The sequence below is a fragment of the Callithrix jacchus genome, chromosome 3, assembly GCF_049354715.1.
Source record: "Callithrix jacchus isolate 240 chromosome 3, calJac240_pri, whole genome shotgun sequence".
In the NCBI taxonomy this organism is placed as follows: domain Eukaryota; kingdom Metazoa; phylum Chordata; class Mammalia; order Primates; family Cebidae; genus Callithrix; species Callithrix jacchus.
The window spans coordinates 37,565,924-37,581,400 of record NC_133504.1 but is presented as its reverse complement, the minus strand read 5'-3'; the positions used below and the strand labels follow the sequence as shown (position 1 = coordinate 37,581,400).

Below are 15,477 nucleotides of genomic sequence, written 5' to 3'. Positions count from 1 at the left end.
GCCGCCGGGCCAATGGCCGCCGCCGGGGCCTCCGCGCTCCTCCCGCGCCGCCGCCGCCGCTGTGGGGCTGCGGGCTCCTCCCGCAGGAGATAACTGTCAGCGCGCGAGGCGGCGGCGGGCCGGCTCAGTCATATGACCGGCAGCCTGCGGCCCCGGCGCCTAGCAGAGTTACTCAGCCGCAGCGGCCCCGCGCTCCCGCAAGGCTGGGCGGCCGCGCTGCCGCGATGGCCCCGCCACCGCGGCCGCCGCCCCCGGCTGCGCGCTGAGCCGCCGGCCTCCAGAGCGCCAAGGCCGGAGCTGCGGCGGCATCATGGCCCCGACCCTGCTCCAGAAGCTCTTCAACAAAAGGGGCAGCGGCGGCAGCTCCGCGGCGGCGTCTGCCCAGGGCAGGGCTCCTAAGGAAGGACCCGCCTTTAGGTGAGGGGGCACTGGGGGGCGAGTCTGGCGCGGGACCGGAGTTGGCTTCGATGCTCGCCGGGGAGGGGACGGGGTGGGGAAGGGGAAGGGGCTGCCCCGGACGGCGCTGCCCATCGCCGGCACCCGGTTCCGGGCTTGTCAGCGGGGACGCGCCTGATCCTAGTGTGGCTCCGGACTTTCCTTGACCCTTCTTCCCCTCTCTTTCTCCACTGCTCGGGGTCCTTCCCCCTTTCAGAGTTCTCTTGTGTTCCTTGGGGTTCCCAGGCGTGCGCTGTACTTGGCTGTGGCGACGGGAGAGTCTCCGGTTATTGGGGTGAACCCCTTCTGGGCAGAGCCGCTTGGGTGCCTCTGCGGGCCCTGCAAAGCTGTGAGCTGTCATTTTGAGGGCAGCTCCAACCTATTGTGTACGTGACAGTGTTTGGAAGTTGCGAAGGAGCAACAGTCACAAAAAAATGCATCTTTCTTCTTTTTTGCCATATATGACAAGCTCTCAAACGGATGAATGAAAGCATGTAATTTCCACATCATTTGGAAGGTTGATGCCGCATGATGTGTGGAAAGGGGGAGTAAGAGGCAATTATGGAATTTCCGAGATTTCAGTTGATTAGAGCTGATGTGTATGTTTAATAGATTTGATCTCCCGAACACATACCTTTGAATATTGATAGCATTTATGGAGAGCTTACTATCTTAAATGCTTTATGTTGATTTCCGTCTCGTTTACTTTTCTAACAATGCAGTGAGGCAGGCGCTATTATGATTCCCATTTTACAGGTGTGGAAACTTAAAGTCGCAGAGAACTTAGGCAGCTTGCCCGAAATCCACACCTGTCAGTGGTAGAGCCAGCGTTTTGACCCAGGCAGTTTGACCACAGAATACTGTCTTTAAAAATCCCTATGCTATTGTGATTTCAAGGGCTAACTTTAAAAGATACCTTAAAATGTCCTATATTGCCTTTGAGCACACATATGTTGAGAAGTTTATTTATCTTTAACAATTTTTCAGCACATTTTAAAATTGAACATCAACTCCCAATTCTGACACTCTGCGAGGTGCTTTTTGGTCAAAATGTCTTGCAAAAACAGTTTATTGTTAAACAGATCTAGACCCAGTATAATAAACCTTTTAAAAGTTTCAAGTGAAACTTTGAACTAAATTCTGGATTAAGTTTTATGTTCTAGATTTTGCTTTTCTTGAATTCCATTATTTAAAACATGAAACTTTGAACTAAATTCTGGATTAAGTTTTATGTTCTAGATTTTGCTTTTCTTGAATTCCATTATTTAAAACAGTCTCTGTAGTCATGTGAAAATTAAATAACTTGTGTGTGTGTGTGTGTTTGTGTGTGCACTTGGAAGGCATATTGTGAGGACTTTAAACTTCCCAAGTTAAATTTTCATGTTTTCTTTAGGCTAACAAGCCTTATAATTTGAGTGGGGAATTCTATGCCTTTTGCTAGTCTGAGTATTAGTAATGCCATGGACCTCCTCAGAATGATAGAATTACTTCGGACCCAAGGTGTGTAATTTCTTCCCTTCCCTCTCTGTAACCCAGACTCCATCCAGGGTACAGAGCCAGGAGCAGATGGGGCATGGGTATTACAAGTGTCTGTACGTTGTTAGCTCTTGCCAAGGACATTTAAAGCCATTTGAATTCAGGAGGAGATAGTGGCGGTTACATTGTCATTGTGTTCAGTGCTCCTTGCCCAGTTGCCCACCATCATTTCCTCTTTCCACAAGTTTAACTGAGTTTATTTGAAAAAAAAAAAAAAAAAAATGGTGGCTATATTTAGGGCTTTGGGCCATATTAGGGAAATTGATTCCCACCTTGTGGGAACATTTTCAGTAGTATTCTGACTTCTCATTGGTGTACAATGAAGAACAGAAAATTGTGCCAAGTTACCATCTTTTTTTTTTTTTTAACCTCATTAGAATTTTCTACAAGTATTTGAGGTCAATGTTTTTGGAGAATTTGGGGATCCCAGTTGATCATCCTACTTGATGAGGGTCCCCTTCAGTAGTATCCCTGATACAGGTCACCATGGAAAAGAAAGTAAAGTAGCAGATGTGAGCAAGGATGCCGGAAAATGTGAACAAGTCATCCTGTGCTTACCAGACTGACCAAGGAGACCCCAAGCAAGTCTTTCCTTTTGCTCTTTTACCTGGCCTAACGCTAAGGTGCTGTGTAGCTGGACTGGGAAAAGCCTCCAGGAAAATTTTTCTCTCTACCTAAAAATTTGTGCACCTGTGTTTCATTTTACCCAGATTTGGCCAAATAGGAGCTGGTATGTACTTCCGGGGGAACAAGGTGCCTTATGCAGAGCATTAGTTGCCCTTGGGAGCCTACCTTGTAGTTGAATAGAGTTTTAGAAGTTATGGTAAAACCCTTAGATTATAAATCAAGTATTCCTAACATGAATTTGTATTACAGGATGTAACTTGTATGTAGTTAGTGTATTTAAATACAGGATGCAACACAAGGAGCAGAGATCTGGAGACTGGAGTTCACTGAGGATTCAGGTACACTTTTTGGGCAGTTTTGTAGTGTATATGGGGGAACATCTAAGATCCAACCTTTTGTTTGTTTGTTTGTTTTAGAGTTTGTATATTTTCTGTTTCCATGATGGACTTTCACTGGTTATTTAAATTTCTCTTCTCAGAATTGTTTTGCCTTTGTAACTTTTTACTCTTGTGCACTTCTAGTCCCTTTGCTGGGCTTATGACCGTTCTCATTCCTCCAGTTTTCACACACTTGATTGGGGAGGAAATCTGTTGTCCAATATAACTAGTTTATATCACTGGTCCTTTTCAGGACTTCATGCCTCCTGGCATTTCATCTAAAAACAGGATCATCACAGTCAAGATTTCTTCTGGAGTATTTCCTTTAGGATCTTAACAAAAAGTCCTTTCATGGCTTTGAGGAAAGAGGTTGCTAGGAAAACAAAAGGAATCATGATTGATCAAACTTATATGCTTGGGAGAAGTAGCCAGGAATGCTATATGATTATGGTATTTATATTGGAATAACGCTTTGTACCAGAAAAATAGGAACAAAAAAAATGATGTGTACAGTGACTCAAGTCAAAAATAGAATTATGTTCTTGGTTACCTTGGATTTAGGGCCAGGATGTTTTCAAGCCAATGTATGCCCAGTGACTTACATGTGTGTTTCAGGTTTGAAGCATTATCTTAAGGTTGTTCGTGTTTTTTTTTTTTTTTCTTCATGTCTTTTATAAATTAATGGGGTAGTTCCCCTGTAAATGTTTAGCAGAGAGGTAAAAAGACCCTGGGCTATCAAATGTTTTATTTTGGAGCAGTTAAATGAAGTAGGTAAGCATATGTATTATCTGGGATATGAAGAACAAGTGAAGGCATTGTAGCTGCTTATTAGCTAGCTGTGTAAATGCCAGAGAAGAGTATACCTAAGTCCAAATGGCCTAGTTAGTGCTAATCCCCACTGTTTTGTTAGAACAAATTTAATCTGTTATAGAGTTCGTATAAATATAACTTAATCCACTTATCAAATAGCATCTGACGTCTCTGTGCTTGTGGCCGAGTGCTCTACCTTTATAAATCTAGGCAGGGCTCCCATGATCTCACCTACTGGAGTTTACAATCTAAAGGACAACAGAGTATGCACTGAGATGACTAAACAGCAGACAACACATTGGAAACTGTAACAAACAAATAAACACTGATAAAGAGTAGATTTTTATGTAAGCGCAGAATTAAGAACTTACTTGCTGTTCTTGTGCTTGGAGGGACTAAGGGCAGGATTGTGATTTACTCTTCCCTCACCCTGAGGAAAGTTACACAGAAGTGCTTCCTCCCCTTCCACTAATAAGTCTCCAGATATAAGCATTTCTAATGAGATTTGTTCTGAGGTAGGGTGCAGAATATTTTGGAAAAAAAAACAGTTTTGTTCTAGTACACTCAACATTTTTAATGCCAGTAATGTAAAATGTGACATATAAATAGCAGTTTTGATTTCTTTGGACTACTTTCTAAAAAAGTCTTTCTGTAGATTTCTCTTACCTGCTGCCTTAGATCTACTGGCACACACCTTACATCATATCTCCTTGTCCTGAAATACACTATGCACTGATGAGTGATTTTTTCAGAGGTGAAGAAGGGAACCGTTCCTTTGAATGCTGTGAGTTCTGTTAAAAGCGATTGAAACACAGATTGAGGAGGCCACTGATTTAGTCCTACCTCGTGTAACATGCTGATATGAGACCCAACAAGACTCCATTTTTCTGGTCCTAAGCTTTGTCATTTGTAAAGTGACAACATCAGTCCATGTAATAGAGTTGTGGTAAGGAAGTAATGAGCTTGAAAATCTTTAGAAAAGAATAACATGCAATACAAAATTATTTTAAGTATTACCAAATACCTTTTTAATTTTTTTTTTGAGACAGGGTCTCTGTCCCCCAGATAGGCATGCAGTGGCGCAATCTCGGCTCACTGCAACTTCCGACTCTTAGGCTCAAGCAATTCTCCTGCCTCAGCCTCCCAAGTAGCTGGGATTACAGGCACGTGGCCACCGTGCCCGGTGAATTTTTGTATTTTTAGTAGAGACAGGGTTTCACCTTGTTGGCCAGGCTGGTCTCAATCTCCTGACCTCTAATGATCCACCCACCTCGGCCTCCCAAAGTGCTGGGATTACAGGCGTGAGCCACCTTGTCCGGCCCCAAGTACCTTTTTTTGGGTCATGGAGTTCATTATTATTCCTGTTGAGGCTTTATGAAAATGGAACCATTATTCAGAGGCTCTTTTCTTTCTCTAGATGAGAGACTTGAGACAGAATTGAAGTGAACTGTATATGCTTGTGTATTGGGTTTTTAACCTTGATGCAGTCAGTCATGAAACAGAGACCCTGGGTTTTCAGAGGGGCGTTAAAGATGTTCTGCGGGCACCCACTCACACCTGGTTGAGGTGGCAGGACATCAGAAAGATTCTTAGAAATATGGTGTGTTGGTTTTTTCAAAGTTATTTGCAAATTTTTATCATCAAGAATAAAATCACATTTAAGCAAAAAAGGAAATTGCTTAAGCAAAATGATATAGTCACACAATGGATGACATTCCATAGCAGCCAAATCATAATTTTATACACAGACACACAAAACACAGAAAAAATCTTCTCAATAGAAGTAAAGGCAACTTTGATAGCCTGACTTCACCCTTCACCACTGCGCAATCTATGCATGTAACAAAATGACACTTATACCCCATAAACTTATATAAGTTTTAAAAAGTAAAAGCAAGTTATACATTTATGTGAACAAGATTTAAAAATAGGAGTGATTATGCATGTGCAGAATAGGGCTAGCAACACTATACACCAACATATTATAACAGTGGTTGCCAAGAGGTAGGTGAAAATTTAATTTTAATTTTTTTGTGTTTTATTCTGGTTGGTATTTTTGGATTTTGCTCTAATGAATTTGTGTTACTTTTGTGATATGTATTATTTTTAAACCTAAATGTTCTAGATTATTTAACTATTATATTATTTAATTATTTAAAATAACTTAAATAGCATTTAGTATATTCCACACTGTGAGGGAGTAGAGTAAGGATAATGTTTGTGGAGAAACCTGATTTGAATAAATTTCTTCATAGACTCTTCCTTCTTCATCAAAATAACTGTTAGCTCCTATTATTAAGTCATAAGTTTGTTATGAAATTGAACGTATTTAAAACTTAAATTTAGCGCTGGGCACAGTGGCTCACGCTTGTAATCTCAGCACTTTGGGAGGCTGAGGCAGGCAGGTCATGAGGTTAGGAGTTTGAGACCAGTCTGGCCAACATAGTGAAACCCCGTCTCTACTAAAAATGCAAAAATTAGCTGGGCATGGTGGCAGGTGCCTGTAATCTCAGCTACTTGGGAGAAATGCGTGAACCTGGGAGGCAGAGGTTGCAGTGAGCCAAGATTGTGCCATTGCACTGCAGCCTGGGTAACAGTGGAAGACTCTGTCTCAAAAAAAAAAACAAAACAAACAAACCACTAAATTCATTATAAACCTCAAAGGCCAAGTTAATTGGTGATATCAGTAATTATAGGAAATAGGTACGTGCAAACTGTTTACTAATTTGGCAGGGTCACTACATCGCCGGAGCTTCAGATCTCAGTGTAGTCTTCCTGGGATCTCAAAGTACAGTTTAGGAGCTACACGCAGCTCAAGCTTTATTTGAAATATGTTTAGGAAAGACTGACACAGTCCTTTGGATTTTGAAGGAATGTGGATAAGAGACCTGGATTAGATGTTTTAAAAGCTAAAACATGTATTATGATTTTAAGTTCTGTAATGTGAATTTGTCATATTATGCATTATTATTTGAATTAGTAGGTGGTACTAAGAGAGGGTCTGAGGCATGTGGTCTTTTAATGCATGGAGTATACAGCTCCAAAAAGAGCACTGGTTTTTGTTGTTGCTTTAGGTTGCATTTCTTGTGGTTTGCCTGTAAGGTCAGCTTAAGGAAGCTACTTTGCCGTTGTGTTTCCTTGGAAAAGGAAGCTGTAAAAGATTGTCCTTGCAGTCATGAAATACTTTGGCTGCCAGCATGAACTCCTGGTGGGTGAATCTGATTTGGGGACTGGTAATGTGCTTTATTTCTCCAGCCACTGTTTTTCTTGGTGTAGGCAAAAAGGAACAAATGTTTTATACTGATTGTACAAGCCCCTTGCTTAGTGCGAATTGTTAGGCCTGGACTATGAAATCTTGTACTTGGCTGTAAAAGTAAGTCTTTCCTTTGGTTGTAAGAGTGCTGAAACATTTGGTAAGTTCCTACTTACCAAGCATTCTTTATCTCAGATTTGTGAAAAATGATTATTATGTAAAAAAAGAAAAACAGGATGGACTTTTCCAGCTAACTGGGCATGTAATAGTGATTTCCCTCAACTCCACCCCATCTGTAAATGGAACATCCATGACTCACTACTCATGGCTACACAGACACTTTTGTAACCAGCGCTTGAATGGGAGGGTGGAATGGGGATGGAAGGAGATGGGCCGGCACCCCACTTGTGTTCAGCCAGAATCTGTCCAGCTGCCTTTATAATGGACTTCTGAAAAGGACAATGTGCCTTCTCATGCATCATGCTACATATTTTTTTCCTTATTACACTTTCTGTTTGTGCCAGAATAATACAATATATTAAGTGCAATAAAATGTAGCCATGAATGCTATAATGTTGTGGATAAATGTTGTATAACAGAGTACTCTTTCTATTATATAAGATTTTAGTATTAGTGTGAGTCTGGATCCCTGATTATCATATTCCTCTCCACTGAACTGTATGCCTTTCATTTCTAGGAATTATTTTTCTAGTTATTTGTCCTTGTAAACTTGCTTAATTTGTAGATTATACTCTAGAACTTGTGTTCATCATAGTGCTACAAGAGATTTATATATTGCTTTATGAAGATTTTATCACCACACCTAAGACTTTTTAATCATAAATGAGACATTTCTGTATTTGATATATATCTTTAAATAAATGATTGGTGTTTGGTTATGTACTGATGTCTAATTGAAAATAACAACCAATTCATGTAGGGTATCTAAGTGAGAGTGAGCACTAAGGCAGTAGAAATTCATCCCCCAAAAGCTGAGGGGGACTAATTGAGAACCTGCATATCTGGTGGGGACCTCAATCTGATTCCCAGTAAAGACAGTTGCATGTTGTCATGGCAACTCTTTCTTCAGAAGTTGAAGACAAGTTAGACGTTAACCTGCACATTCCTCAAGAGATCAAACAGGTGTTCATTTAGGATGTGTTAGGAAGCAGCAGCAATTTCACCAGTCCAATTGGTTCTGCCTTTAACACCTTATAAATACTGCACACTGTCAGCTCCTTCTAATATGCCTGGAAAATTGGACATTTTCTTTTTTTGTCTTATCGTCAAAACCTTTGGGGTTATGGGGGGAAAAGTATGTTATCATTCAGTTCTTCATTAGCTATCCTCATTTACTCAAGTTCTTTTATAAAATATGATTAAGAAATAGTAACACAAATACCTTTTAAATTCAATGCCACAAAGTCTTTTAAATTTAAAGTATACATTTGAAATAACTGAATGAAACAAGAAAATATACATTTGATAGAGCATGGCTGTGAGAATTCTGAATCCTAGCCTTGCCATTATGTCTCTGCTTTTAATGCAGTGCTTGGCAGGAAGTTGGTGTTTAATAAAAATGAATTCATTCATTCATTCAACAGTTTTGAACATTGATAATCATTGAAGAGTCTCCAGTATTCTAGAATCTGATCTCTTGAAATATTTCTTGATGTTTCTAGCATGCATTAAGACATTTTAGAAAATGAATCTTGTTACAGATAACTCAAATTTCCTCCTTTTTGTCAATATTAGTGAATTGTTTTTCTGGTATCAAAATGATAGGGTAAAAGTGCTCTAAAAGGCTGATTGATCTGCACCCCTCACTTCCCCCCAAAAAACATTTAAAAAGACACTTGCTTAAGTGATACATCAGAGACCCAGTTATGAAATCCCACAGCTGTCAGAAATGACCTACTGAAAAACTATTTAAATATTTATGAAGCTATGAAATTGTTATCTGTGGGTTGCTGGTGTAGAACTCTTCTCTATATATTTTTTAGATTCATTTGAGTTCTCATGTGGCTTGGTAAAACTGAAATACATTATGGAATGAAATGAGCAAATTGGTTCTCTCAAATTTAAGATAATAGTACACTTAATTGTGAAAACAATATTGGTATTCTGAACCCTGCAAAGACTATATTTGCATGTTAAATGAAGTAAGCACTTTAGAAAAAAGATAGAATCATCTCTGCTTTCCATGTATGATTTTTCCATTTGAGACACTAATTTAGAAATGGATTTATGAATCTGACATGTTCTTTAAAGAGAATGTGTCAGACTAACATATCATTAATGGTAGCCTATGCTGTGTGAGGAGGTGAGGCATGAGTAAACATTTTCTCCAAGGCATATCAGGCAATGACTGTTTGCTTTAGAATGGTACATTAAGTAAGTTAGTTGCTAGGGCAGAGGAGGTGGCAGGAATTACTGGCCCTGCCCTGCCCAGAGGGCAGAGATGGACCCCTGGTAGCCACTTGGTGCTGAGTGTACAGGCTCCATGGAAGACCCTGTGGATGCTGGTAACTGGCCCTGCAGTGGGGTTGCCATATATTTCTTAGTGCCACATGTACCTGAGAAATTGCTTATACATGAAATTATATTTGATTTTAAGATTATTTTTAAATATACCTGGTTAAAAGTTCATATAAAGTATGATGAAGTATAAACCTCTTACTTCACACCCCAATCTTTCTTCCCAAAGGCTACCATTGCTGTACCAGTTTCTTTTGTATGCTTTTAGAAATACTCTATGCAAATACAAGACAAAAATTATTTCCCTCAGACAAAATGGTAGTTGCTGCATACACTGTTCATCATTTTGCTAAAGATTGCTTTGTATTCCTTTGAATAAATGCATGTATAATACTTAACCCAGTAGTTTGCAAGCCTGGTCAGACACTGAAGTCACCTAGAGAGCTTTAAATGCCCAGACTACTTCTCAGAGATCTTGATTTAATAGATCTGGGCTGGGGCTTTGTGTTTGTCTTTTTGAAACCCTCCCCAGGTAATTTAAGTGTGCAGCCATGTGCACTGTGGTAGTCTTCCCTTATCTGAAGTTTCACTTTCTGCTGTCAACCTCAGTCTGACGATATTAAGTTGAAAATTCCAGAAATGGACCAACTCTGGGTGCACTGCCTACGAGTTTGCTCTGCTCTGCAAGGAGCAGTGCCATTTAAAAAAGAAGAAAGAAGATTCCAGAAGTAAACAATTCATAAGCTTTGAATTGCACACCATTCTGAGTAGCATGATGGAATCTCCATTGTCACTTCATCTTATCACATAGGGATTTGTCATCTCACATCATCACAAGGAGAAGGAGGGTGACTAGAGTATGATGAGCTATTTTCTGAGAAAGAGATCACATTCATATAACTATGACTATATTATATCATAATTGTTCTATTTTATTAGTTATTTTGTTAATTTCTTACTGTGCCTAATTTACAAATTAAACTTTATCATAGGTACGTACGAGAAAAAAACATGGTATATACAGAGTCTGGCATTAACCACTGTTTCAGGCATCCACTGGAAGTGTTGAAAGGTATCCCCTGTGAATAACAGGGGACTATTGTAATTTTAACCAGTCATCTAGTGATGGATTATTTACTTTCAGGCTTTATTGTTAGAAATAGTGAACTTCCTGGTTGGAAGATCCTTATGCGTAAGCTCAGGTGTATTTCCAGGATAAGAACCCAGGATGGAATTTCTGCCAAATTACACTCCAGAAAGGTTGCACCTGTTTATACACCTACTGATAGCATATAGTGGCTGTTTAGTGAAGATGATTTAAAGTACCCTGAAGGAACAGTGGTAGAGTGGTGGGGAAACATGGACCCTAGCTTATTCTGGGTAGTCGTTGATCATTTGTCTAGTTCAATATGTGTGCAGATTGTTAAACTCTTAAAGCTCAATTTGGCTGTGCTTTCCAGACTTCAAAATGCTTATACTTTTTTAACTCAGAATTTAAGAGAAAAAACTTTTGTGCATGAAAATGTTGAAAAAACAAATGTTTGTGCACAAAGATGTTTTTTATATATTATCATTATAATGTTAAAAAAGGATCTTAACAATTTTACAGTAGCAGGAAAGTCTCTAAATTGTTATGTCCTTTGTAGGATATTAATATCATAGTTAAATGATTATGAAGACTGTGTTAATATAAAATGTTTATGTTAAATGAAAGTAACGAACACCAGTTGGTATCTATAAGATGAAACATATTAGTAAAATATGCAAATGTATGACCAAGAACTAGAAAGAAAAACAGAAAAATAATAAAGCACAGTTGACATTATTGGTTAATGAGATTGTGGGTAAATTTTTTTTTTTTTTTTAGATAGCCTCTTACTCTGTCACCCAGGCTGGAATGCAGTGGTGGAATCCAGCTCACTGCAGTCTCGACCTCCCTGGCTTAAGCGATCCTCCCACCTCAGCCTCCCAAGTAGCTAGGACCACAGACAGTCATGCAGCACCATACTCAGCTATTTTTTTTTTTTTTTTTTTTTTTTTGTAGAGATGAGGTGCCTCACTGCGTTGCCTAGCATAGTCTTGAATTCCTGGGCACAAGTGATCCCCCCGAACTGAGTCTCCAAAGTGCTGGGATTATAAGCATGAGCCACCATGCCTTACCATAAATATCCTATAAAATGTGTAGGCAAAAAATAAAAATTAGAGGCCAGGCATGGTAGCTCATGCTTGTAATCCCAGTACATCGGGAGACTGAGGTGGAAGGATCTCTTGAGCCCAGGAGTTTGAGACAAGTCTGACAACAAAAGGGAATGCCATCTCTACTAAATAAAAAAAAAATTAGTTAGGCACATGCCTGTGGTTATAGCTATTTTGTGGGGCTGAGGTGGTGGGATCGTTTGAATCCAAGAGGTTGAGGCTGTAGTGAGCCATGATCACACCGCTGTACTCCAGCCTGGGTGACAGAGTAAGACCCTGTCTCAGAAAAAAAAAAAAAAAAAAAAAGAAGGAAAAATATAACATTCTATTATAACACAAATAGCCATTTATTTATGATTATAAAGATATTGTAAACTTTGTTAATTAATGAAGACATAATTGTGGAATATGTATGTAAATGACTTCCCTGAAATCTTTTAAAATGCTTTTAGAATAACTATTTCTCAAGAATATTAAGGGAGACCCTTCTAACATTAAGAAAAAAAAATATTCTTTACCATTTGCTAGCCCCTATACCAAGTGCTTTTTACTTAAGTCCTTTCACAAATGTCTCATGTTATCCTTTGATAATAGATATTTTTATTAGCCAATTTATAGATTATAAATTTATCATAACCTGTGGAAGAACAGTTGAGGCTTGCTTGAGATCGAGTGGTTAACTAGTGACCCTGGGAATTCAAACTGAAGTCAGTCAGCTCTTTCTTTTTTTTTTTTTTTTTTTTTTTTTTGGGACCAGCTTCAAAACAACTTTATATAAAGTCACAGTGTCAGAACTCTGGTAGAAAACAGGGTGGGGACGGGGGTGACATCCAGCTCAGGAGGTATCCATGGTCTCGCCTTTGAGCTCATTGAAGAGGAAGGCGTCCTGGTACTCCTTCATGTACTGCGTGGAGCGGGACTCGTCCAGGAAGAGTGAGTAGACCTGCTTGATGTCGTCCACCTGTACCTCTGTGCCCTTGCGTTTCCGGCACACCAGGCTGGCAGCCGTGATAAGCTGGATGGCATAGCGCAGTGATGTCTCCAGCCCGATGCGGGTCAGCACCGTGTAGGCGTCCTCACTCATCTCCACATCTTCCTCCTCACACCGGATGCGGAGGATCTGCTTTGTGTCTTTCTCGCTGTAGGGGGTGGTGGAGACGATGAGCAGCCGGTCCAGCAGATCGATGGGGATACCATGGGGGCTCTGGTAGCTGGTGCCCCGGATCCGTGTGATGCCGCGGTTGGTGGCCATGATCAGGACAGGTGCCATGTCGCTCTCCAGGGCCCGGTTGAGGAAGGAGAAGCTCTCAATGTCCAGCATGTGGACCTCGTCGATGAATAGCACCCCAGGGATGATCTCTGCCTTGCCCTCCTCGCGCCACTCGGCCACCTTGGCATGGATCTGCTCTCGAACTTCTGACTTGATCTCCCCTGTGTCACCTGAGAAGAGCGCCAGGAAGCCCTGGGTGCGGGAGTTGATGACGTCAATCTCGTGCAGGGACACGGTGTGCACCACTTCCTTGCGTTTCTGGAGCTCCCCATCTGGGCACTGCACGAACTTGGTCTGGGAGCCCATAGCATCGTAGTCTCGGGCGCGTGTGAAGGAGCGGCCCAGCTTGGAGATCTTGCCTGTTGCCTTGTCGATGGTGATCATGTCCCCGGCCTGGACCTTGTCCTTGGTCAGGGACTCAATCGTCTTGGTGCCCAGGTCGTAGATGGTCTCCATCTCTGTCGTCTTGAGGGTCAGTTTGCCCACCTTGGACCCCGTCCCTGTCGCCGGCAGATCAATCTGGATCTCCACCACCTCCCCTTCGATGATCTCTGTCTCCTCCTTGATACGAATGCCAGTAGACCTCCGGAAGGCCTGCGTCAGCGCCTCGGTCTTGCTCATCTCCAGGGAGAAGATTTCACTGCCAGCAATTGCCGTGAATGGCGTGTCCGGGCCCAGGGCCTGCGCCATGCCCATGGCGATGGCTGTCTTCCCTGTGCCCGGCTGGCCAGCAATAAGAACTGCCCGCCCGGCAATCTTCCCTTCCCGGATCATCTCCAGCACCACACCTGCTGCCCGCCGTGCCGCCAGCTGACCCACCATGCCCTGGGAAGCCTGCCGAGGCTCCAAAGCATCGTCCAGCCCCAGCCCCCGGATGTGGGAGTGAGCACCAATTCGCTCAATCCTCGTCACATCGGGGATCTCCGGGGCTTTAGTGGCTGTCACGGTTGCCATGATGCTCACCAACTGCCAGTCAGCTCTTTCTTAATAGATAGCTATATTTTTTCTCTGCAGATTAATATTTGATGAAATTCAGTGGTAGATTTGTGAGTTTGTAAGAAAGTATGAAGTCTAGCCAGGTGAGGTGGCTCACACCTGTAGTCCCAGCACTTTGGGTGGCCGAGGCAGGCAGATTATTTGAGGTCAGAAGCTCAAAACTAGGCTAATATGGTGAAACCCTGTCTCTACTAAAAATACAAAATAATTAGCTGGGCGTGGTGGTGCGCACCTGTAGTCCCATTTACTAGGGAGGCTGAGGCAAGAGAATTGCTCAAACCCCAGAGGCGGAGGTTGCAGTGAGCCAGGATTGCACCACTGTACCCTAGCCTCAGCTAAGTACTATTTCTAGGGAGCTTACTGTTAATTGTGCAATAATACATATTATGTGTGAAAAACTAATTAATAATATAAAACAGTAGTTCGGGACCAAGTCTCTAATGTCCTATTAAGATGAAAGGAAGGAGTGAGGGAGGGCTCTTTAGTCTGGGCTAGTTAGGGAGGCTTTAAGGAGGAGAAAGAGCTGATAGATAGAATTCAGACAGGTGAAAAACTTTTTACCTTAGAGGTGTTTCTGAGTTAAAAATGAGTGGACCGGTTTCTGTTAAATCAGAGTATTCCTGTGAGGCAGGATACATTTATACCAAATTGTGCAAGCCGTTGCAAGCATTACTAATTTTAAATTTTAAATTTGGGTAACTCCAAAGTGTAGATGGAGAGGGTTTCCAGTCTATACTTTGAGTCTTATTAGAGTAGGGCCTATGTTATGGATGTACTGGTTTCGTTTGTTTTGTTTTGTTTTTGTTTTGACACAAGTACAGTGATGCTATCTCAGCTCATTGCAACCCCCACCTTCCAGGTTCAAGTGACTCTACTGCCTCAGCCTCCCAAGTAGCTGGGACTACAGGTGCACACCTCCATGCCTCACTAATTTTTGTATTTTTTTGGTGGAGATGGGGTTTCACCATGTTGGCCAGGCTGGTCTCAAACTCCTGGCTTCAAGTGATCTGCCAATCTTGGCCTCCCCAAGGGGCTGGGATTACAGGTACAAGCCACTGCGTCCAGCCTGGATTTACATTTTTGAATTCAAACCTGACTCTTCCACTTACAATGTAGGGCACATGGTTCCCTCTAAATAAGTTTTTTTCGTCTGTAAAATGGGTATAAAGTTGCCTTTCTTGCAAGGTTGTCTGAAGACTAGAAATAATACACATCAATCCTACCACACAGTGCTTGGCAACTATTAGAAATTCAATATGCAGTGACTCTCGTAACTCTCAGAGACTTAAAGATTATCTTTCCTTCCAGCTGTTTCCCTGTATTAATCCAATCTCTGCTGATCTCAAGGTTATAGGGAAATGGCAAGTAGCTTGTCTGTTCCAAAAGGTAGAGTTCCTGCTCTGAAGGTAGTGTGGAGCCACTGCGGTTTTGAGTAGTGGATTGGTGGAGCAGCTTGCTAAACACAGGGATGTTAACTTAAATTTTGGTGTTGGGATGCA

General features: G+C 41.5%; 1 protein-coding gene and 1 pseudogene across 13 annotated transcripts in view; one reads left to right on the top strand and one right to left on the bottom strand.

Moving 5' to 3' along the window:
* The first annotated feature begins 116 nt into the window (after nucleotides 1-116).
* The window catches only part of FNIP2 (folliculin interacting protein 2), a 146,496-nt gene continuing 131,135 nt past the window's right edge, over nucleotides 117-15,477 (top strand). For all 13 annotated transcript variants that reach the window (XR_013532841.1, XR_013532838.1, XR_013532839.1 and 10 more), the window contains exon 1: nucleotides 117-417. Coding sequence is in view for 4 of the 13 variants with exons in the window: in XM_035292783.3 (XP_035148674.3) it covers nucleotides 311-417 (107 nt within the window). In the remaining 9 variants the exon portion in view is untranslated. The remainder of the gene's footprint in view (nucleotides 418-15,477) is intronic.
* Nucleotides 12,432-13,957, bottom strand: LOC100399523 (RuvB-like 2 (E. coli) pseudogene; annotated as a pseudogene).